This window comes from Polyodon spathula, unplaced genomic scaffold, assembly GCF_017654505.1.
Source record: "Polyodon spathula isolate WHYD16114869_AA unplaced genomic scaffold, ASM1765450v1 scaffolds_738, whole genome shotgun sequence".
In the NCBI taxonomy this organism is placed as follows: Eukaryota; Metazoa; Chordata; class Actinopteri; order Acipenseriformes; family Polyodontidae; genus Polyodon; species Polyodon spathula.
In genome coordinates, this window is record NW_024472226.1 from 1 (window position 1) to 25,000 (window position 25,000).

Consider the following 25,000-nt stretch of genomic DNA (forward strand, 5'->3'; position numbering starts at 1 on the left):
GAAAGCAATTCTCACTTTGGGCCGTAGTTTTTTTTTTTTCAAAAGCTAGTGCAGGTGTTTCTATTTTTATTCTCCAGCCTCTGAATTTAAGAGATAACTACAGATGCGTTGAGTGTGCGAGGAGTGGATAGAATCAAAAACGCTTGGCGTGCTCTCTGATTATAGCTACTATGTGACAAGTGCATCAGACTTTCCTTTTTTAATATCCTGGATTTAAATGAAAATTTATTTATGTGCTGCTTCTGCTCTGAGTCGGGCTTCAACGGAATCATTCAGTGGCAGGCTGTGCTGTGAATGGGAGCCTTTGTGATGTTTGTTTATTGTCTTAATATTGCCGGATAACAGAATCTGAAATCCCACTAGTCATCTAATTTCTTTTATTTTATATATATATATATATATATATATATATATATATATATATATATATATATATATATATATAAAAGAGACAAGCATTTCTATATTGCTTAAAGCAGTTCCCAGTTCCTTTTTAGAGAAAGAAAGCACTTTGGTACAAACCATCCCTGTCTGTTTCTCTCTTCCCCCTCCTACTCTGCAATGAGACAGATGGATTTGTATTGTGAATGGAAAGTCCGATTTTCTCCGCTAGTAGGTTTACATATCCGTCACTCCCGCTCTCATGATTTGATAGAATTGCGGATAGGCTCAGTGACAGGGGCGGGGAGGCTGCAGGAAATCTCTGGAAATGTCCTGGTTTTATAACAGCACCAGGGCCTGGTCTTTCTCCCGGGAGACAGCAGCCCAGGGGATTTTCTTACTGCTGCACGTTTCCATGGAGACACACTAGCTGGAGTGGATCTGCAAGGAAGTGCTTTCCCCCGCTGCCAGTGCCAACCAGGCTGGGGTAGCAGAGCGTGGGAGAGAGAAAGAGGGAGGGAGATGGGTTAACTGCACTGCTGAAGTTCCCTCGCTTTTTGTCTGAAGCAGGCCTGTGGCGTCCATTTTCCAATTTTCACCGAAGGTTTGTGAGTCATGGTTAATGCTCAGGGGGCCTTCATAACAAGGACAGAACAGAGTGCTTGGGGATAGAAAGGGGCCTTTCAGACATTTTAGCTGCCTGTAAGCACACTGTAGCAATGGTGAGCCTCACGCCTAGAAACTCTCTCACAGCCTTCACCAGCAGGGTAGTGTTGCTGCTTTTTTTCAGATAGAACATGAATGAAACAGGGATGTTAGAAAGGAAGCCGACAATGGAAAGGAATATTGTCAAGGCCCTGTCAGTATTTCCCCTCATCGACTGTGGCAACTCTGTTTAACAATACTGGAAAGGTATAGGCAGATAACAAAACACACAGAAATGCATACAGTGCTATCAAATTCAAAGCTTACTTATCACTTGTGCTACTGTGAGCTGATCTAGCACTGTGTTTTTAATAAGGAAGCCACCAAGTTGAGGCAGTCAGTGCTAAAATGAATAGGATGTCATTAGTAATTTATGTTATGTACAAGATTGTTTTTCAGTTTACATTCTTCTGGGAGGCTGGATGTGCTGACTGAACCGATGTTGCTGTACTGCACATTACAACAAGGGATGTGGAATGCATAAATTAGGACAGAGAAATAGCAACGCAACAACAACAAATGTGCAACAATGCGTCATGTTGTGATCCCTGTTGTTTAAGCACATACTGTGCTGTTTGTAAATGCATTAAGGCACTGGTCTTATTTACTGTGAATATCGCATAAGCACATTAAAAAAAAGCCTGGTATATATAGTATAAATCAAAGATGGGCAAATCAAGATTAGTCATTTATATCCTTTATATACCTACCTGCATGAAAACAGATTGTGAGAATTTCAATTTCCGGTCAATAAACGGCGTTGTTGATACAGATTACCTGCAACACATGAGAGAAAAAAAACAACGTGGAGGTAGGTGTGTGTAAGTGTTGCTGGAGCACCTATCCAATTGTGCTTTAACACAAGCATGTGAATGTTTCATAATCTAGAGGCACAAGGAATCTGCCTGTCCAATCGCTGGTCTGAATGCTACACTAAGTTTGTGACGTGGTCTGGGCTTTCAACCTATCAGAATCTGGGGGGGGACAGGAAGGCGTAACAAAAGAAAAAGGGGCGGCATATAAAAAGTTTGCGCCCCGCTGGTCTAGAGCACACTCTGCTGGCTGGAGGCCTTCCAAGCCTGTTCTGATACGGTTTACTCTTTAAGTAGCCCGTGTCGGTTGCACTTGGCTGTGCTGCATTGCGGTATCTCTATTAGTTTGCAATAGAAACTCTTTTTTTGTGCAGTACTTGTGTGACTCTTACATTTTCATGTGATACTGAGAACTGGTTACGAAATAGTTCTTTGAAAACATTTTCTTTAGCATCAAACAAATGTGTTGAACTGTAAACGCCCCCCCCCCCCCCCCCCCCCCCCCCAGTAGAGGTCAGCTCGTTGAATGTGTTGAAGCTAAAGAAGCTGGCTGTCTTTAATTGGGGGGGTTAACAGGGACAGAAACTCATAAAGTCTAGACACATGAAGGATTATGGTTCATTGTGACCTGCTGTTGCTGTTAGAATGCCACAGTAAAGGTCTTTGCACACTGGATCCATTCCATCATTTAGCATCTGACCTCCGAAAAAGTCAATCGATTGCACACTGGATGTGTTAATACCGTACTTCAGCTGCTGTGCAGTTCAGGCTTTGTAGTAAGTATACCTAGTTTCAGTATTTTAATAAAACATAAATACAATTCTGTTGTTCGTATCTTTGAACACAAATAAAAAGTTAAATGTAGTATAAACAAAAGCTGATGGAAGTTACAATGTTTGCTAATTATTACGTTTGTACTAGATCTATAATAATGTGGTTACGCAATACATAATACAAAAAAATTAAAAAAAAACATATGATATTACACAACACAGTTGTCATAGCATCAGAAACCATAGGACCAATATTTAATTTTTCAAATACTGCCTTTTATACATTGCCTGACCGGTCTGTGGCCTTGCCCTTACTCTGGAACGTGAAGCAAGTCCTGCAGAATCACTGCTGATCAATGCTGCACGATAATGAACTCATTAGCCATGCCAGAATAGTGCAGGAATGGTTTGGCGATTGTGAGAGACGTCTTCCATAGCCAACCCAGATTTGAAGCCTACTGAGCGGGTTTGGAAAGAACAAAAACAACACATTCATCTGCCTGGCTCTCTGCACCAACTGTGTGAGATACTAATGATGGGATGCATTTCAGTTTCTTGTTACACCTTCCAGAGTCTATGCCTCATTGTGTCAAGGCTGTGATCAGGGCAAACATGGGCTCAACCCAATATAGGGTACAGGTCTTAATAAAGTAGCCAGCCTGTTTAATAAAAACGAATCAGTCAGATGAGTGAGAATCCACTTAATACACATGAAAGAAAATGATGTAAAAGTTTGGTAAGCAATGGTAAATGCATACAACAGAAGGGCAAACTAAAAGAGTAAGCTTCACTTGGGGTCAGAATGGCAAATTACCCAGCTGACAAAAACACAAAATAACTGAGCTTTTTAAATGCAAGAAAGTCCAGTTTCAGAATGACAAAGCATTTGCAAAACAGAGTGGAAGCGATTGATCTGCAGTTTCAAGCCAATATTACCAGACTGGTGTGAAATAAATGATTTCCTTTTTGCTTCGTGATACATAAAGCGCTAAACTGCAGGAACTGACATGCAATTTATTGGAAGAAATGGTATTGTTCTTCCTGAAGTGGGCCTGTGGTGGAGTCCTGTGACTCATACTTCACACTAACATGGGGGTGTAGAGTGAACCATTTCTCAAAGCAGCATACAGGGCAAGCAGGGGAATTCAGGAGGGCAATGCAATGCTCATATAGTATACTGCAGTACACACTGTGTGGTATACATAGTATATTATAGGATATTTTAATCCTACTGTAGTGTTTTTTTTTTTTTTTTTTTTTTACTGTAAATGAGTAGACTATATTCCATGTCCCGTATTATTTCTTACAGCTAAATAGCTGAAAAGGTGATCAAAAACTAGGATGTTTCATACATGTTTATTTCTCCCATGGCTTGGGCAGTCTTGATTTCAATGGCATTGTTTCTTGTGGAAAATAATGACTTGGTTAGCTGTTAGCAGGGACATGTCAGAAACAAAGCAATATCTGCAGCCCTTGTCTGATACTCAGGTTCTGTGTCATGCTCTGTCGTGCGTTAAATGCCACAGGCCAGGGGGGTGATTATTGGAGACCACGGGTGGTTTGTGTAAGTAAGTTCTGTGCTCCGGGTGCAATAAGTTCACTGTTGCACATAACAGAGTAAATGTCATCAGTGACTTCCAATGAAGTGTGGGATCATGAGGAGAGCGAGGAACTCTCCAGGCTTGAATGAGTCACTGTACCACAACCATTTTAAACTGTGGAGGATGTAGAAAGTCAAGCATATTAACCAAGCTGCCCACAGCTTCAAAAAAACATATACAATGGATCTACACTAGCCACAAGTATAAGGACACTTAAATGCAAGCATTGGATCAATAAATGCAAGCATTTGCTACCTGTGTTATCCCACTCAGGCCACGCTAGCTTACTAAATACATTGGTAGCCATGAATAGGTAACTGTCTGTAAGGTTTAAACAAGGTAAGCATGGAATTAACTATATTAGTTTGCCATGTATTAGTTCTAAATACCAAAGATCTCATTCTAGATTGAACAATATTGTTTAGATACAAGAACATGCCACTAGCATAGCAGAGATAAAGCAATTGAGTCACCTTTCCCTCGGAGAGAGCTTCAGACATTACATCGATGTTCCTGGTGATCTGGAGGTATTGGGAGCCCTGTGTTGCCTCCATTCCTGGTATTTATACTCTAATAGGCTCAGAGCCCGCAGGAAGACTTTTTCAATGTGTGCAAGCTGGAATACTTTGAGATTCACCTCCTGTACCATTTTGGAGTGTGGACTCCACCGCTGGTTGGTAAGGTGTGAATGCTGGTTGATAGAATATGAGTATCTCAAAGAGAATGTTTCCTCTGTTTCTCTGTAGCATTCATCACACAGCCCACTGCAGCGCGGACCAGAGAGGGGAGCTGAGACCGGCCGAGGGATGTGTTGAGGGGTGTGACTGCCACACTGACTGCTATGACAGGGAGGCAGCTAGCCAACGAGAGTACAGGTACATAGGGTTACAGGTTCTGCAACAGGCTCATCAAATACTAACACTTTCCCAAAGGACAAAACTACTTCATGCTGCCGTATTTACTGGATTTATAGGGGGAAGAAAACAGCTTTCTTGATTTATTATTATTATTATTATTATTATTATTATTATTATTATTATTATTATTATTATTATTTTTTTTTTTGTTTTATTTTTGGGGGCATTTCTCCCCAACCAGAAAGTTAACGCGCCACACACTGGCCTCCAGCAATTACTATGCGTTGCAATAATTCACTGCTGTTCGTATGTTTTTAGAATGAAGAGCAAGTCAAGCACTTCACCGTCTCCTCCACCCAAAAAGAAAAAGAAGAAGAAATCTGGACACAGGAGAAGCCGGTACTTTGCATCTTCACCTGCGCTGTTCATTATAGAGCTTTGTTAGCTACAGGTGGCACGTGCAGTGTTACTGCGTTACAGGGGATGTGCGGAGGCTGTGAATAATAAGGCTGTACAACCCTGTAGTTTGCACAGACGTAAATGTTTACTAATAATGATGATTTAGTTAAATGGGTTACTATATGCTGACTAAATAAATAAGTTAATAGGCTTGCATTGAGAGAGGGTCTGTAAAAAAAAAAAAAAAGCATGACCAAAATTTGTAGCAAGTCACTCTTTTGTTAGTGGGTGTCAGTGAATACTCACATATTACAGAGAAGATACGTCTTGGTTGGTGCCCAGAACTGCTATCTAATTTGATCTTAGTGAAAGCCGAGTCCACTATTAGCCTGAAGTAAATAACAGCTACTCTCATGTGATAAAAATCAATTGTAGCGGTTATAAAACCCCCATATTGTGTTTAGATCTTGTAATTATCTTCTGTAGAGGACCATTGAACTATGTGTAATAATGTACTACATGGAAGTAATTGCCTGGTTATTGGGAAACACAGTTACTTAGCTGCTACAAAGTGTAATAACCTAGAATTACTATAATTACACTGTATCTACCAAATAATCGCTTAGTGATGTCAGTTTAATACATGCCATTTTTAACATGACTGTTTTGTCCGGGCACTCATCCCTGGCGTTAGTTGGGCATCAGCAGGAAAGCCGGTTATCTCTGCTATATATTTAATGCCTAGAGTGGTTAGCTGCTTGTAAAACACGCCAGTTGCACAGATTGGATTTAACTTTTCAGCTGTCACCTTATCCCAGTGTTCGTATAACCCCAGTCATTTACTATGGAAAGAGTTTTTTGTTGTTCTCTCCTGAGTAATCACAGGTGAGATTCAGGGGAGCGCAGCCTGCATTCCCCCCAAGCCAGTCCCCTAGTCGTGCTTCTGCCTTCTGTTCCGTACTGAGAGTAATAAACTTGGTGTAAACAATGTACATCAATTATTAAAGGCTGACTATTTAGTTTTCTCTCCAAGCACAACCTGTTCAATTATTAAAGCCCTGTATTAGGACAGCTGTGTCCATTTATTTTGTGTGCTAATGAGAGGGGGGTGGGGATATGGCATGGTTTCTTTCCTCTGAACTCCTGAGGGATTACCCATCCTAAAATGAGTCAATAATGGAAGAGTGTGCTTTGTCTTTCTCTTGCACCTCTCAAACTCACAGTGTTCTTACTTTTTCTGCATGATCTTATTCTGGCATTAAAATGTTCCTTGGTCAGTCCCATTTAGCTTAAACATTGCCTGGCACTAAACACTGGCATCACCACTGTCAGCAATGGAAACGCAATGGATAAATACTGCCCACTGGTACCTCTGTAGCACTGCCACAGATTACTTTACTGTGATTGGTTTACTGTGATACCATTGTCTCAATATGAAACTGTTACCAACGCGGCACCATTTCATGGTGCCACTGCAGCTGCCCTTGTGCACTTACAGTCGTGCAGATCCATTGCATTGAGTATCATTTGAAGAAAGGGAAATTTGTTGAGTTTTTTTTAGGAGGGTTCTCAGCAAAGCAATATCGTCTCTCATTCTAGTTTTGAGAGCTCTTCATCACCGCGGAAAGAAAAGAAGAAGAGAAGTGGAAAGAAGCACAAACGAGACAGGTGTGTTCTTGAATACCAAAAAAAAGAAAAGGAAAGAAAGGTTCTCATGCAAATGGATGCTCCAAGGTTTTTCATGTAACAAGTACAGTGATTAGCTATTGACAAAGAATCTCACTATATCAGTCTGTCACCTGCTCTTTGTACAATGTAACCCTAACCCTAACGTTTCTGATAGAATTGTGTAAAAAGTTTAACACATTAAGTACACTGTAACTGTGCATAATAATATTGTAATTATGTGTAAGTACTCATGTATTTACTAAGTAACTACTGTGTAAATACACAGTGCTTAGAGACACATAATATAAAGTGCCACTTGTTATTCCTGATGGCGTTTTCCCCTATATGTGATTTGTTAACACAATGCAATACAATATAGTCAGTGAAAGCAGATCAGGTTACTAAAACTAGGATCTGCAGCTGTTTCGATTTCCAGTCTTCTCTCAAACCCAGGAGTCCAGATTCTTCATGGTTTGGCGTCATAAAACAGTAAATGCATGGGAAGCCAATGAAATATTTAAACATTTTTGTATTTAAAAAATACACATGCATAGTTTAAATATCTGAAATATTATCACGTACATTTGAGGTATGTTTTATTTATTTTTCCTTTGTTTTGAGGCTGCTTTCAAAAAAATCTAGTGGTGTCAGCACTGTGAGATCCAAGAGAAGTGAAGACTAAGAGCTTGCCAGAACTCCATCAGATACTTCGATCTGTAAATGCAGGCTCTGTGCATGCTGTTTCAGATTGATATCTTCATAATAAGAAGCAATTAGAAAAGCAGACACACACTGCTACACAAGGGAGTTTGGGGGAAGGGCTTGCTGTAGAATAATTGAGCCAGCAGGTGGGGTGTAAAATGATCTCCATGCAAAATTGCTGAGCTTTCCTTTTAGAAAAAGTAGAACTACAGTGCAGATGTTCTGCTGCAGGTGTTCAGCCAATGAATGATGCATCCCAACACAAACAAAAAAAAGGGAACAAGGCACATTTTTCAGGTGCAAATCCAAAAATAAAGTCAGATCACCAGTACAAGTTGGACCATTGTCTTTCCCTAAAAAAAGCAAACCAACTCCCCAACCCAAAATGCATTTTCTGTGCAAAGGGGTAATGACTAGGCTTGCCAGCTGTGCTGGTTGGCAAAAAAACCAAACAATCTGTGGCACTGCACTGACAAGATTACTAGAGCAACAACGCTGTGCCAGAAAGTTCAGCACAGGGTTTGCTGCCCGATTCCAATAATTAAAATACAGTTGATTTTAACCAGGTTTTAAAAGTAGATTATACCCTTTTACCTTGGATGAATACATATGTTGATGCACTAGTAATCATGATGTAGATCCTACAATGTTTATCCAAGTTTTATAAATATAGTCATTATTCCGAAACTAAATACCTTGTTTCTCAATTCACTGATATGGGATGAACAGGAAAACCCCAAACTCGTCCTTGAGGTTTGATGATTTTGTTACTATGGCACGTTTTTTTGTGGCATTTATTTTTCACCATCCATTAAAGTTACAAAACTAAAACAAAAATTATATATATATATATATATATATATATATATATATATATATATATATATATATATATATATATATATAGTTTTTAGCCATGGTCTAGTTCAAATCAAATCAAATTTACATTTAATATAGTTGCTTATTATATGCAGTATTTTGGAAGGTGTTCCATCTTTTGGCTTCCATTTTCTTCAGGGGTGCTATTACTCAGAGTCTCTGAGGATGCTGGAAGTAGTGGATAAAAAATGTAATGAAAAATAACCTAAAATGGACGCTGGAAACCACAATAGCAATAAAAAGCAGTGCTTGAAGCCTCCGGCTGACCTCGTTTAGAGGGTGAGCTGGGAAAATAAAGAGGTTTAAACTAAATTGTTTTGCAGCCAGCGTGTTACTTTGACAGCTGTTTGTCTTGTAAATCAAAATGACGTTGTTCGTTTTATTTTTACGTGGATATCTGAAATACAGACTTTTTCATTAAGCTTTGAGTCTCATTAACAAATATGTTAATACATCTCGAAAGATACAGTCTGTTACTGGTAAAAAAGAAAAATTTAAAAAATGATGCAAAGAAATTACATCATTTGGCTGGCTGTATCATCAATATCAGGGTCTACGTCAGTAAATATTATGAAGATAAAGAATAAAGTTTGATATAACTGTAGCAGACTATTGTTAAAAAAACAGCAACACCCTAAACCAGTTTCATGAATGTCTAACTGTATTGTATTCATTAAATAACTAATGAGTCAAAGTTTACTTGTGACTTGAGCAAATCAGAACTGCTTAAAATGAAACGTGTGATTAGCCGACATTTTGTTATTAACAGTTTTCCTTCTTGTTTTTTTCTCTCTGTGCTGTTTATAGTAAATATGGTTGACTTTCGTATGTTCAGATTTTTCTAATTGTTGAATCTCACTGTAGGTCTGCTTCTGGTTCCAGGAAGAAACGTCGATACAGGTGAGTATAGAAATGACGCCTGCTTACTGTATTGGGACAGTTACAAGGTTGTATCAACTTGTACATGCCACGGTTTCTTAAAGAAAGATTGTACTTGTAGAACACTTGCCACAGGCTTGTAAAGGGCCTAAATATAGCTTAGTGTGTACTAAACACATTCCTCATGGAGATAATAACTGTTGATTGGTTTAGTTTTTAGGCGCTGGGTAATAGTAGATCAGCCCGTCTTTTTATTTTACAATAAACCGTCTAGTGTTTCTGGCTTCGCTGTGTATCTTTTTGCAATCGATTCACTGAACTTTTTAATCTCCAAAATAATACCAGGTTACTTAATTTTTTACTTTGTCGTCTTAGATCTGGGAGCCCAAAGAACAAACAGAAAGACAAGAACAAGCACAGAAAGAGGTAAGGGGCTTTCTCATCTCTCTGTGCAGCAGTGGCAGGGAATGCAAAATAATGTCAGTCAGTCTACTGTGTGCACCATGCAATCAACAAAACACTGCACCAGCATTCATTCAATCATCAAATATGTGACCCGCACAGCATCTCCTGTTCTGTGGTGCAGAGTTCAGTTGTGTTCACCGATTAGTATGCGGTGCTCAACAGTTACAAACGCGGTCCTAGATGATAACTGTTGTAACTGGATGCTAACATTGCTTCCTTTGTGCGCGTTTATGTGTAGGACAGAATGCTTGTTTGCTAACTGGTTGTTTTAACATTTTGTAAATTACAATGAAATGAAAGCCGTCTGTTTCAAGTAGCTTAAAATGTAGGCATAGCAGAAAGCTCCATTAGTCAGGGGATCCAAACCTCTCTGAAAAGTGAGTAAGGCACATCGTCAAAGCATTAACCTGTGAACAATCACTTATTACTTATCAAGTACTTGCAATGGAGGCTTTAGATTCCCTATATAAAGTAAGCAATCATTTACCTACAATGTATGTGTTACAGTTTACTTGTGTAAAATCGGTAAATCTATAGATTAACCTGTATATGTGTAGATGTACCTGCTCACCAGCCAAAGCAAACAAGTCATCTAAACATATACTGGTCCAGCCTCCAACATGCCGATTGCACAAAGGCGCTGCTTTCTTGACAGACATGGCATATTGTTTTTTTTTTTCAATAGCTGAAATCACTCCATATCCAGTGTCCAATCAACTGTCTCACTAATTAGGTGATTAAGTGCTTCAGTCACAGTCACTCAAGCATGTCATGGTCAAGGATGACTGATCAAGTGATTAAAAAGAAACCAAACACATTTCATCATTTTTTTTCCCTGAAAATAAATGTGTTATAATAGTGAGAAGTTTCTTTTGATGCTCAGTATATGTTATTAATCATGAACAGGCACTTATTTATAGTGTTTGCCACTCGCTGCACTTACAAACACTATACCAGTTTGTAATTATCCAATGACTGTATATTAATAGTACATTGGAATAATACCAACGACCTGCTTTTGCATTTCCATTGCCACTGCATGGTGATTAATGCCTGTGCTCTGAGTGGCTGGAGTGTGTCAATACATTCAGCCTTAGCCAGCTCTTCTCAGGCATTATTAATGAGCCGCTCTCCTGCTTCGCTTGTTTGGGAGGGAGCAGGTGGAGAAAGTGCCAAGCTCAGCTCGTTTGAGAGTGCAACTCTGCAGACAGCCATTAGGAAACCTGTGCTTGCCAGATCGGAGCGCTGCACCTGGCTAGTGTTAATTGCCCCACTCCATCAGGGTTAATGCTGCTTGCTTCTCCCCCAGATCCCCTGTCGAATCCCCCGGCAGGTCACACCGAAGAGGGAGCTGCTGCAGCTCTCGCAGTGCCTCGCTGTCTTCAGTGTGCAGCTTATCTAAATCTCCTAGCAGGTAAGCCCTTCTGACCAGTCACACTGATCCACACCAGGGAGAAGCAGCACAGTTCCCCAGACCCTCTAAGTCTAGCAATCTCCTCATTCTTTTTAACTGCCTTTATTTTGGGCAATTTAATGTCAAATAAATACAATGTTCAGTTTAGGGGGGGGTGGGGGGGGGGGGGTTTGTCGGTTTTACACTTGCCACACTTTTGTTTCCTGATTTTTAAAGAGCTCTGAAGATTGTATACATTGTGAAATTGCTATGATTTAGAAATGCTTTCATTCTCTGCTCTACCAAGCTTGCAGCTTAAGCAGTAACGCTATTTAACTGTCAATTAAGGTTATGAAGCATGACGCTTTTAAAATCTGTATGGAATATTAAAATATCAAGTACAGCATTATCTGTTAAAATATATAACACAAGGAAGCATGTGGTACTGTGGCCTAAAACAATGGATTGGAAGTCAGGTTCTGGAACCAGCACCGGAGCCTAAATGCAAGTCAAAAATTGCCAAGGGACTGTGTGAATTACTTTGGATCACATTGGTAATCAGCTATGACTAGGCAATGGGATTAAAGTAATTCTGATTGGACTACTGTTGGGGACGATTGGGAAATGATGGTCTCAGCTATTTACATTACAATTGGTAGAAATTGCATTGCAAACAGTTCCTCAGATGTCAAGAAGAATTAATCAGGAATGGACACAAAGCTACAGATTATACAGATACAGATTACAGGTTATGAGTCCAAAACACTCTTAAACATAATCAGAAAGCAGACCACTTGTTGACCAGAAACTATGCAGGCTTCCTGTACATTGAGAATGAGGATTTGGCCCCTTGTTATTAATAATAATAATAATAATAATGCTTAGGTTTCTGGGGCCCTAAGTCTTGTAATTAAATTTGAAAAAACATGTTCTGTCCTGCAGACAAACTCCCAAGCACAGAGCGGATGGGCATAGGGCTTACTGCTCCCCTTCTAGCCGCAGTGTGTCTCCCTCGCCCGCCCGAGGAAGCCAGCCCTCCACCCCCTGGCAGAATGGAAATCGGGACCCCACCAGGAATGGACGAGAGGACGGGGGAAACGAGCTCCCTGCAGAGAAAACCCACGATGTATGTAATCTCTTCTATACCTTTTTCCTTTCTTTTTTTGTTTGTTATTTCTAGTGTGCTGTATTGGTTTGATCTAGCAGTAGCCGCCAGTAGCATTCAGCTCCCGAGCGGGACCGCGTGTGTGCTCGCCATCCTTCACCATTATGTTTTTATTTATCATTGACATCAGGACAGCCTGGGATAAAAGTGCACAAGGTTAAGGATCCCTTTCTGGCAATTAGCAAATTACTAAATCTCAAAGCACGAGTCAGCAGTAAAACCCAGTTCCCTCATATTTGTTGGGGTGGGGTGGGGGCCTGGGGCACATTTCAGTACATTTCATAAATATCTCTTATTAAATGACTTGCATGCTTTCAAGCATTACTGAAAGATCTACACATTTAACATGCTGTGTAAAATGCTCTAATTTCTTTGTAAATTCTTGAAATGCTCATTAACTGAAAACTAAAAAGATTACTTCTAAGTCAGTCTATGGTTTATTACTATCTAATCAAAATTTTCAAATGTAGATTTCTGAATCGTCAGCTAGTGATTTAAAGACGTACACTAGGTCTTGATTTATATAGAACATATTTTAAGTTGTTTGTAACTATCTGTGTGACAGCAGCTCTTTGGATCTGTTCCACTGTACTAGTGCAAGTAATCGAAAAAGCGAACGTGCTGATGTGTAGATGTTCCCTGGGCTGCCTCAGCAGTTTGAAGAAAAAAAAAATTCTCTGCAACGTTCGCCACCTGACCTGGCTATTTCTATAAAAGTGAGATTTACAGATCTCCACCAAACACATTATTTTAAGCTTAAAAACAGTATTACTGAGATAAAACAGACCTCATAAGGAGTTAGCAGTAAATAATGAATTTATTATAGAAAAGTTCTGTACCACTTGAAGCCAGGAGATTGAAAAGAAGGATCCTTTTTTCAGTTCCAGTGATATGATGTGTTCCTCTGGTTAGTTTAGCATCTTGCAGTAATGTCTTGAAACGAAATGCTAGTCCAAACATAGGAAACACAAGGGGTTGGGAAGCTTACACTGACTATTGCTAACTCTTCATAATTCACTCTTTAACAAAATACAAGAGAAACTGTCTAAAGGCACATTTATCTGATAAAGGTAGAATTTTACATTTCCTAGGTAGAGTGTTATTATACTTTTTAGTATACTATAGTACAGTATGATACACCCCAGAGCCAGCCTGCCTCATTTATATTGGACTCTGGAGGTCCAATCAGCTAGCATGAGAACCAGTCAGAGGATGTGTACAAGGCAGAGCCAAGCCTCCGTGCTGCATTACTGTATGTTATTGGAAGCATGTCTGGAACAAACTCAAACCACAGTAAGTTCAGATGCTTCATTTGAACCCTTCTCCAGTATAGTTAATATGTGTGCTTTCCTTAATTGTGCACTGTCAAAGCTGCTCATAGTTTCAATATATTTATATCTTAAGTACTGGGTTTGTGTGTATTTGTATTGTCAATGTCAGAATGTAGAACTCTATCAGGATTAAAGTTCAGTGACAATGATTTTTGAATGTGGGACGTTGTTATGTGTTCTTAGATCATTTTACCAACAAATCTTCAGAAATGTGTTTCCTAAAAAGCTCACGTTTGCATGTCTTTGCGGGAGTGTCTTTTGAGTTATTTAATTTTTTTTTTTGCTGTTATTGATTTTTAGTTCTAATACAAATAAATATCCAAACTTATTTTCTGTCTCATTCTGTATAAAAAGCATTCATATGTTTTGGAGCTGGATCAAGTAGGTTAAAGGGTACGTCAATTAGATTTCTTTTTAATGCAGATGTCTGTAAAAATGCTCAGTATTAGGATAATAAGACCCAAACTGTCAACATTGTGTCAAGACCAGTTTTTTTTTTTTAAACAAATGTAGCGTGTATACAAGCCAGCTTTCATTCTACCTCTTGTTTTTATTGCATGTCACACACGATGGCAGCAACACTTCTGTCAAGTGAATTAATGTTCATTTCTGTTAATGACATGCATACCTGTTCAATCTGTGCTAAGTATAGCAATTTAAAGGAAAATGTTTTTACTTGAGGGACAGCTCTTAGGCGTAGACCCTTGCAGGCTTTGTGTAGGAAATTCATCCTTTGGGGTACAATAAAACCCTTCTGTGATATTTACAGTGAAGCCTGCATTAACCTGACACTGACTGGACCAGGGGGAGCTGACCCTGGTCCTGGACAGCCACAGTCCTGCAGGTTTTCTGGGTATCTTTGAATCATTAATGGTCAAACACCTGGACAAAATGTAAGTGCTGACATATTAAGAAAATATTTGGATCAATTAAGTAATTGAGAACTCGGGTGGAACGAAAACCATTAGACCCTGTGGCTCTCCAGGACTGCAGCCGTCTATTTACGTTTCCCTAATATTAAATGCATTACCTGTCTATTGCTGTTTGTGCTTAGATCCTTATTTTATTTAGAAATGACTTTAAAGCCACTAATAATGTCATTTCTGCCATGTTATGCAACTGTGGCAGCTGTGACAGAGTAAAAGGGACAGTCTCTGAATACAATTCTTCAGCTGTACACCCCTAGTGGACATTTCTAAACAAAAGACACCTCAGAATGCAGCTTTTTCAGCAGCAGAGAGGTTAGTTGTGAAGATAGGGTCGCAGAAAAAAAAAGTATTGGCACCCTATGCTTATTATATTATAATACAAGGTAATAGATTAAGGACAAGCATTTAGTAAACTTTAACCACAAAAGGCAAAATACACAATTTCTAGTAATTTAATGAATAATCTTTATCAAAAACCAAACTTATTTCTTTCTAGTCGTTCATGACCCCCTGCTTTAATATTTCTTGTCTTCCTTTGCTTTCAGACGTTTGTGACAATTCTTGTCCACTATGTTACATCTCATTCTGTCTTGCATATTTCCTTCAGCTCAGACAGATTGATACACAATGCTAGGCTACAGCTTTCAGTCCAAAGCATTTCTGTTGGATTGAGATCTGGTGATTGCAGTTCCAGAACTTTTATCTTTGTTTTCTTCAAGAATTCCAGAGTTTCACTTAGCCATATGCTTTGGATCGTTGTTGTGTTGGAAGATAAACTGTCTGCCAATCAGCCTACGAGCAGATGGTATGATTGTACTTTGTAGAATGTTTTGATACATGGCTGCATTCATTCGATTTTCAATCACACAAACGTCTCCAAGTCTCTAAACAGATCGAACCACCTCCATGTTTAACTGTGGGTACAAGGTTTTCTTCATTGAAGATTGAAGGCTTTCCCGTTTTTTCTCCAAACATACTGAGGTCCATTTGTGGGGGAAATGTTCTATTTTAGTCTCATTAGAGCAGATAATTGTGTTGAAGAATGCTTCTGGTTCTGAGGGTTTGTTTGATGAATGTTCTTTAAACATGGTTTGCAGTGAGGTCTGCATGCACACTTCTGTGTTCAGTTGCTTTTGTAGTTCTTTCATGCACTGTTATACCTGATGCTTCTGAATCTTTCCGTAAGTCCTTGGCTGTAAATCTTGGATTTTTTTTTTAGCTGCTCGGATGTTTCTCCTACCTGCTTTACCCGTAATATTCTTTGGCTGTCCACTTCTTTCAAGCTTTTCAGTTGAATTTGTATTTCTTGATTATTGCTCTGATTGTAGATTTTGCGATTCCATATTCCTTTGTTGTAGTTTTGCTGCGAGTGCTTTTCTCAAACGTGAATCCAACTCGTTTGTCTTGACCATCATCTACTGTGTTGTCAAAACGTTCTTCTTCAACAGATATAATTACCTCTTTTTCTGGCTGTCAACTTTATAATGCAGCTTAATTGCAGTGTAATGGTTTGAAATCAATGAATATACTTTTTAATTAGTTCTATTCAATTTCGACAGACTGCTTGTTTTTTTGTTTTGTTTTTTATAAATACTGTTTGTTAAACTGCTAGAAATTATGTATTTTGGTCTTTGTCAAACTAATTAGTGGCTAATGTTCACTAAGTGCTTGTATTTCACATGTTGTAGGTGTATTAAGTGTAGGGTGCCAATACTTTTGTCTGCGACCATAATTCTCAGCAGAACAAACTTAATAGGATATGAAACAGGTAGGACAATAAATCTAGGAAAATGTAAACAGAGTGAAGTATTGATTTAAGACAGGTACAGCAGCGGCTGATTTAAGACAATTTACTTGTATTGAAAACAATTGTAAATCTGTTCTGTGGTTTTACTGGCTGGTAAGAGCAGATTACCACTTCATTCAGATGACTGTTAATACAGGTTTTACTGTATTTTTATGTTGCAATAAGGCCAATAGGTGTATATATATATTTTTAAACCTAATCAGCCTTTATTTGTTTTCAGTTGTACTACAGTTGTATTGCATTTTGTACACAGCTTACAGTGCTGCAGTGTGAAAGAAAACATATTTTTTTTAATACATCAGGAGATTAAAAAAAAATGTAAAAGGGATATGAACCGTTTTGAATTGCATCTGTTTAAAAGAAAAGCATTCCAAGCATCTCAACTCATCGAAGCACACGTTACATACACTGTGCACAACCCAAACAGCAATAGCATATGATCTTATCCATGCTGTGTTTGCATAAATTCCTGGTTAATGGGACCATAGGAGAACGAGAATCGCATAAATACAGCGGGAGATTAAATGGAGACTTACACAGAGGGAAGCAGACATTTCTTCACAGAGAGAGTGATGAGGGTATGGCATGGGTTATCTAGTCATCCTGTTGAGACTGAATCATGTCTCACAATTCTTCTGTGACCCATAGGAAACAGCATAATTGAGTGAGAGTTTCCAGCAGCCTTCTGGCTAAATGTGTCACTTGATTATGTGTTTCCTGTTCTCCCATGATTCTGTCAACCACTTTAATAAGATCGGAGAAGAAATCACAGCAATTTGATCTGTCTGTGCAAATACTGCACTGTATTCTAATAACCACGTAGATGGCTCTGTATACGAGTCTAGTTTCATTTGATAAATACAGATTTGTCCTCTTTATCTCCTGGGCAAGGCCAGTTCCATTTCACAAGCTGTAAAAAAGGTTTCTCCAAATAGGAGCTAATGGGAATCTGATTACATACCAGCACAAGCTCTGTAAGTACTAGCTCGGGTGGGCAGGTGTTATTTTCTCCAAAGCTTTAATGGAGGAAGAGCCTCAAAGTTCTGCAAATGATGCATACTGTGGTAGGACTCCGCTGACAAAAAATCCCTGACTTTGAAAAAACCAATCAAGCAGTCAAGATAAATAAGCGACCAATTTGCTGTCAGGCATATTTCTTTCTATAATTTACCTGTTTTGATATCCGGATACAAATTGGTTTGTGGGCTTCAAGTGGAGCTGGTGCCAGCCCTAATTTGATACTGGGAGAACAGCTGATAGTTACACTTGCTGATACATGCATCGGGGGGAGCAATTCAGCTTTTAAACAGATCTTCCCAAAACGTGTTGCACTCCCCTAATTTTGTTTTCCATTCTCACTGCCCTGTCTCTGACTTCTCTACGTACAGCTGGTTTGCTCTTTCACTTTCATTAGCTGACTCACTGCATGCCCTCGCAGTCATTTCTTTATTCTTTCATATATATGTTATTATAAAGCTTTTTTTCCCCACCTTTAAAATTGGTCACGGCTGCTGTTTGAGCAAGAGAAAGCAGTATTTGTTTTCTTTTGATTTATTTTATTATTTTTTTAAAAACAACAGATCAATAACCCATTACTAAAGAGTCATTGTCTTTTCCCCCCCATTCTGCACTCCAATGTGGAGAATATTGTTTTCTTTTTATTATTGCATACCTGTTACTGATTGAAACAATAAAAAAGGTAGGTATTGGTCTGCGTACGCACGCACACATTTTTGCGGATGAGCCTGTTAAAAGCACCCTAGCTTGATTTTTTTAAATGTTTTGTATTTTTTAATTTTGTATCTTTTGGTGTGTGTTTTTTTTTTAAACTCATATATAACTCCGGTTAGCCCTGGCACACAATCCTTTTCCATTTTTCTGTTGGTAGAATGCATATGTGTGTTTAGCTTTTTCTTTCCCTCCACGAATGGTCTCATCCATGTTTTTTATTATTTTTTAATTCAATAGCTGTTCTTATAACTGTCCGTGACTCTAGTGGCTGTTTGTCATTATAGTTTTAGAGAGGAAAAAAATTGGGATACGGTCATATACATGTTATTATTATTTCGTTTTTTAATTCACCTGACAATTACGGAGCAGGCTTTCTAAGACTATATTTATTTACTTGGAACAGTTTAGTGCATGTAGGATAATATCTAGAAATGGTTACAGTGAATTTGAAAATGCTGTTCTGAAAACTAATCGTCATCTTTGACCTTTTATTCACTTACGCATTCCCCAAACAGACCCAAAGAAACCAATGGTGTGTGCTTGTAACTGCCTAACATCATTTTTAAAAGTGTTTAAGTGTGCTGTTTTGTCTTTTTTGTAATGTTATCAGTGGTGTAACTAGGCTTATAATGCAATTATAAACCATTGCGCTCAGCAATCCAGAACTGATTACTGAAGATTACAGTTTGTCTTGCCCGTAAGTGTTGTCTTTGTGCACGCAAAACAATTCGCAAAAAAAGACACTTTTTTTAAAAACAAAAATTGTTAACAAAACAGATGCAGTGAGCCAAAAGACAGATGAGTAAGTTTGATATTATTATGATTACCATTATTATTATCATCACAGTGGTAGCCATAAATATTGCATCATTCTTACCAAATGTGTGCTTCTTCATGATATTAATACCCAAGCCCATATTGCCAACATTCCTAAACAAGGCAGTGGTGAAGGACAAGGGAGAACCTACTAAGATTTCCTAAAGCAATCAGTGGCTGAACAGATCAGTGTTGTTTTAGACAATGTTATTTTCCTTGCACAGTCTGCTTGATGATAAATAAGAAGTAGCCTCCCTGATTACCAAATATTTAAACAAATGAATACAGGACATACAGACAGAATATATAGCTAAAGAGATTATACAACTGATTTGAGAAGCAATAAGAACATCAGAAACTCAGAATAACCTACTTATACCTCCTGTGCTTGAACTTTCTCTCCAGTATTATTTTTTGTTATCTGTGTTTAACCATGAAATTCAACTTTCCTATATCACAGTTAGGAGATGATGTGGACCTGACTGATATTGGATGTCCATTACAATAACGGGCCTCATTGTTTTTGCAAAGATCAAACATGTACCGTGGCTTTTCAGCTTTTGAACCACTTTTGACGCTGTCCAGCGCACGTAGAACCCCAAATAATAGCATACAATAATCTCGAAGTCCTCCAACAGTTTCCTGTATGATTTCTGATCAAATAAGACAGTTTGGAAGCAACATCTACAGTATGATCATAAACAGACTCTTTCTCTTCAATAGTACGCTGCTAACCCAGATGCTGTTAGAGGGTTACTTGCAAACTGATCTGCATGATGGAGTTTCTCTACAAACCAGAGGCACAAGGAGATCGTTTCATCCACGTGTTGTCTAGCCCATCTAGTTTCATATCACTGAGTAATACCCAGCAATAAGGCAGCACTATTAGGTGCTAAAGACATCATGTCTTGGTGTAACAAAGGTGATCCCGACAATGTCATAATTAAAGTAACAGTCAGAAAGTGATGGGAGTGCTTCTATCGTTGGTAGGTAAGAGGAGAGACAGGCCTTTTTCTTCTTTATATGACAGTTCATAGCAATATGATATGGTGCATCATTTGTTTCAGGAAATCCTTGGCTAGCTGGCAGCTCTTGTGATTAATTTGAGTGCTGTGGTTGTTGACCTACGGTGTCTGCTTCCCATGTGCTCTTCAGTGACACAGCCCATTTCAAAGAAAATAAATGCAGACCCAGTACTGTGGGTGAACAACCCGTCAGCACTTTAAAATAATAAATTAGGAACTTAAAAGATACTATTAGACTGTTACCAAAATTATGAAGAATAACTGCTTCATTAAATTCCCTTATTTATCCTTATAGATTATCTTCAGTGGCAATGGTTCTGTGCTATGGGCTAAAGGGCAACAGTAGTATACAGTCATAGAACTATACCACAGTGACCAGTCAAAGTTATTCATTTATGTTAGCGGGTCACGCTTCTGTGTTATTTTAGAGCACACTGGAACACATGTTTATTCTCTCAGCTGTCAATTGCCAATGGCAACATTAGCATTTATCCAAAAAGATTCTCCCGGACAATTTAGCACCTTGATATTCTCCCATACACAGGAATATAAAGTGCGTCTGCCCTGGAAAACGACACTGAAGGTATAGAAGTGTGGGGTTTGGAAAGAAGCCAGCGTGAGAGTTCCTTGCACATTGTGATATTCATACAGTACCTGTTCATGAATCACTGCCTGGAAAGGGTTTTGTGTCTTTTTCTCTTGCATTTTGTGACTCTAATGATGCACTTATGTTGCCCCGCTTTTCCCTTTTCTTCATACCTTACCTACTAAAGGAGGGAATACCACTTTATTGGTAAGTGGATGCTAACCAAAAGGGAGTAAAAAAAAAATAATACTAAAAAAACAAATATGGGTCGCTGATGACATCTCCGCAGTTCTCTGCAGGAAAAAAACCCACAAACAAATACTGTTCAGAAGTACTTTTGATGATTTTTTTTTATTTGACTGATTATTCTATTTGTGAATTTCTTTATTTGTCCTTCCATTTCTGTGATGTTCAGTCCAGTTGTCTTCTCTTATTTTTTTATCTTCATTATAAACTGTTAAAAAAAGTCCTCCTTTTTATCCCATTTTTCTTCCTCCTTTTTTTTATCCCTCTTCCTCCTCCTATCCTTTTTTAATTTCTTTTCTTTTTATTTTTATTTTCCGACAGTTTAATTTTGCATGAAAAGTATTGCATGAGCTGCACTGTAGAGGACTGTCTAAGACTGTAAGAAGTTTAGATATTGTGTAGATGATGTGAGTTGGCAGGTAAATGTTACATTTTCAGCGTCCCATTAAGGATAGCCTGTTTTTTTTTCTTTTATCGTTTTCTCTCTACAGAGGTTTACACTGTCCGCCTCTCCAAGGGTTCAGCCCAAGCTTACCTCTGTGTCCCCACGGCCGAAAGACAACAAGGTGCAAAAAGTAATCTCTAGGAGTCCTGGAAATATGTCCCCCGCTCCCGGAGAGGGCTATTCCGCTGAGTATGCTGGGAGGCATCGTTCCAGATCCATATCATCCAGCAAGCGCAGTGAGCGACAGAGGACTGCAGCTGAGACACACAGAGAGCCAGGACACTCCCCAAGCCATACCGGCTGCAGCAGCGACTCAGCACACTCACAGCTCAGCCTCTCACAAAAGAGTAAAAGAATGCAGTTGAAAAAGTAAGTGAGCTGCAGGGTCATGCTGATGGGTAGACAGTTGATCCTTCCCACTCACTTTGTTGGCATTGATAGAAGTCTATTAGTAGGCATCTTGTATCCGAGACAAATGAATGTTGTGTCACAGGGATAATCCTGCAGATTTATATCCCTTACTTCCTTGAAGAAATCAGAAGATTGGTCATGCATCCAACCACAACCATTTAAACTCCTTGCAGGCTTGTCGCGTTGACTCAGCGGTGTTTTGGCTGCCCATGATGGTGTACTGCCAGAATATGCCTCCCTGCCAGAATTTGCAGTTTGTGGCAGATATAGTTGCCCAAATGTTTTTTTTAGATGCTTATATAAACAGCTGCAATATGTTTCAATATAAAAAGTAATAGTATTATTAATAACAAAGCAGCCAGTAAGATAGTGTGGTCAAGTGGCTGATGTATATTGCAGGAAGCAGATGGGAGAAGCAATTGAAACGCAAGCAAAGTATTTATTTTCAGCCCCCCCCCCCCCAAAAGAAAATGCAAACAAATTAAAAAAATGAATAATAATTCAGACCTCTCTGAGCAAAGTACTTACTAGACTTCCATCCAGGGTCTGCCAGCTCTCCTTTTAAATGAGCCAGCCCTGGTGTATATACCTTTGCCCACACTAGCCTCTCCCCTATAGTCCAATACACTTAGTATTGATGGCGGCGCCCAGGGCTACCCAAACCGACAATACAACCTTCAAAATTAAAACTGTGTTTAAAATGATATATCCAGCGATTTTAACCTTTTCATTTAACTAAATATTATTCTGAGCCTAAAATAAATAACGTCGCTTGTAACATATTGCGTCATTGCCAAGCACATGTGCACCTATTCTCAGCAATCCACACAAACAGTCACAGTGAAACGTCAAAACTCATGCATACATATTTCATTTTACAGCTTTCAATCAAACTGGAGTGGGTTTCATTCCGGGCATGTTCTCCATCACACAATCACAGAAATTAAAGGATCGAATGATCACCCTCCTTAATTTTTGTTCGTCTCTTGGTTGGGTTGGGTAGCTATTTCTGGCACAGTAAATGTGTTGAGCATGCACACTGTGCAAAGGTAGCAAAAGAGCACGCGCAGTTCCCAAAGAAGCAAAAAGTGGCGGTGGCAAAAAAGGGCAGAATAACAGCCCTACACGCTTGTTAAGTATTTTTTTAGTTCAACCTCTGTGCACAGGAAAACATTCCAGATTTAAAACACTGGCGACCCTCTTTTAATGTTCCATACATTTTAGCTAACGTCTATGAATTGGCTAAATGTGCAATGTTCTGTTTACTGTTTGTTTCCATTTCTGAAATTGATAGCATCTAATTCTATTTTCAGGTTCGTAAAATTAGCTGTAAAAAAGGGGTCTTACTGTCGTTCATTGAAACAGGACAAAAACAAACCAGATTTCTCTCTCTTCTGCCTTCTTTCAGGGCAAAGGACTTGCACGCCATGCAGCGGCATCACAGAGTCCGTGTCGTCGGTAGAAACAAGAGTTCCTCAACGTCGCCGCTCAAACGCGAGAAACGCGGCCGACACGACTCGGAGAGGAAGAAGAGCGCGCCTCGCAGCCTGCGCCAGCGGAGCAGCTCCTGCAGCAGCAGCCGCTCCCCCTCCCGCTCCCCCTCCCGCGATCGGAGGAGCAAATCCAAGTCCCCACACTCCAGACAAAACACGTCCAGGTAACGCGGGCCAGTCTGTTTTAATGGTCAAACAGTGACAGATCTATTTACAGACACTAATGGCTGGGTTCATAGATCCCGTTTAACACTAATCCTAGACTATGTAATTTTAGTGCTAATTGGTCCCTGTTAAACTAGTCATTAAACCCAATATCTTGCTCTGACCTAGGCTTGTTTCCAACAAACTGAGTGGGCCATGTGAATATATAAGCAAAAGGCAGATTGCACTAGTGGTCTGTGGGATGTCAGTTAACAACAAAGGGAAAAAAAGTCGAGAGCCAGTTGTAGTGTAAATTGATTTTTGTTTCCTTTTGTTTCCAAACAGAGAAAAAGACAGTGAGGCCAAAGCACACCACACTGATAGCGAGGCCAGAGCCAGGAGACGTTCAAGAAGTTATTCTCCGATCAGAAAGAGGAGACGGGACTCGCCCAGCTTCATGGAGCCAAGGAGGATTACGAGGTACGACAGAAATTCATGCTTGTGAAGTTCACTGTTGGTGAAGCCTGTTGATATATATTCTGTCCTCAACAATAGTGAATTTTTAAATATACCCATTTTTACTGGCTGGTTTAGTCTATTGTTATGGCTTGGTGCCTAGCAGCATATGATATTGTCAGTAATGTTTTTTATTTTGTGATTGCCTGTATTCCTTTGTAGTGATTCTGATGTTTTATCTGTGGAAATTCAAACTTTCCATCCACTAACATGTTTTAAGAGACGGACCAAAGCAATGTTATAGTAAAACTGGCTGGAAAATGTAACCTTGAGAATAACAAGAGTCTACATAATCAGCAGCAGTCTAGCCATATTCATTACTATATACACTTCAGGAAAAATTACCATATTGTTTTCATACAATATATGGTAAAACTGAGCGAAGTAGGCAAATGTTTTGCCACTGAAAATGCACATCTTGACTGATATAATGCATGCTCTAAAAATAGTGCTTGTAAAGATCTGCCATCTGCATTTTAGATATAGGTTTGTTCAAGACCTTTCGCTTTTCAGCCAAGTGGATAAATTAACATTATTGGGTGAATTTATTAAGGCAGTAAGAGCCCTACGGATTCTGTCATTAACGTGTCTTTGTATGTAATGTGTTGAAAATAGCCAGCCAAGCAACTTGTGACTCAATGAATTATTCATAGTCCTACCAGAGCTCTCCCAAACTATTCTGAGTTCCTCATGTAATATAATAGATGTGTAAAGTAAAGTAAGGCAAAGGTCAAGTCTGTCCCCTGGATATTAAAAAGCATGTGCCTCAGCCTAACCAGCACAGTGCAATTAGCGTCTTTGATTTTGCACCTGGGGACCTACCATTTGCCAATCTTGTTTC

General features: G+C 39.1%; 1 protein-coding gene across 1 annotated transcript; it reads left to right on the forward strand.

Annotated features, from left to right (window-relative positions):
- The first annotated feature begins 768 nt into the window (after positions 1-768).
- srrm3 (serine/arginine repetitive matrix 3) lies at positions 769-24,994 on the forward strand. Its single transcript, XM_041241016.1, has 11 exons — positions 769-985; positions 5,019-5,147; positions 5,448-5,528; positions 7,128-7,196; positions 9,642-9,677; positions 10,032-10,082; positions 11,431-11,535; positions 12,457-12,640; positions 21,642-21,964; positions 23,415-23,663; positions 23,989-24,994. Exons 3-11 carry the CDS (start codon positions 5,449-5,451, stop codon positions 24,146-24,148), a joined length of 1,257 nt encoding a protein of 418 aa, XP_041096950.1. The 5' UTR covers positions 769-985; positions 5,019-5,147; position 5,448; the 3' UTR covers positions 24,149-24,994.
- Positions 24,995-25,000: the final 6 nt, after the last annotated feature.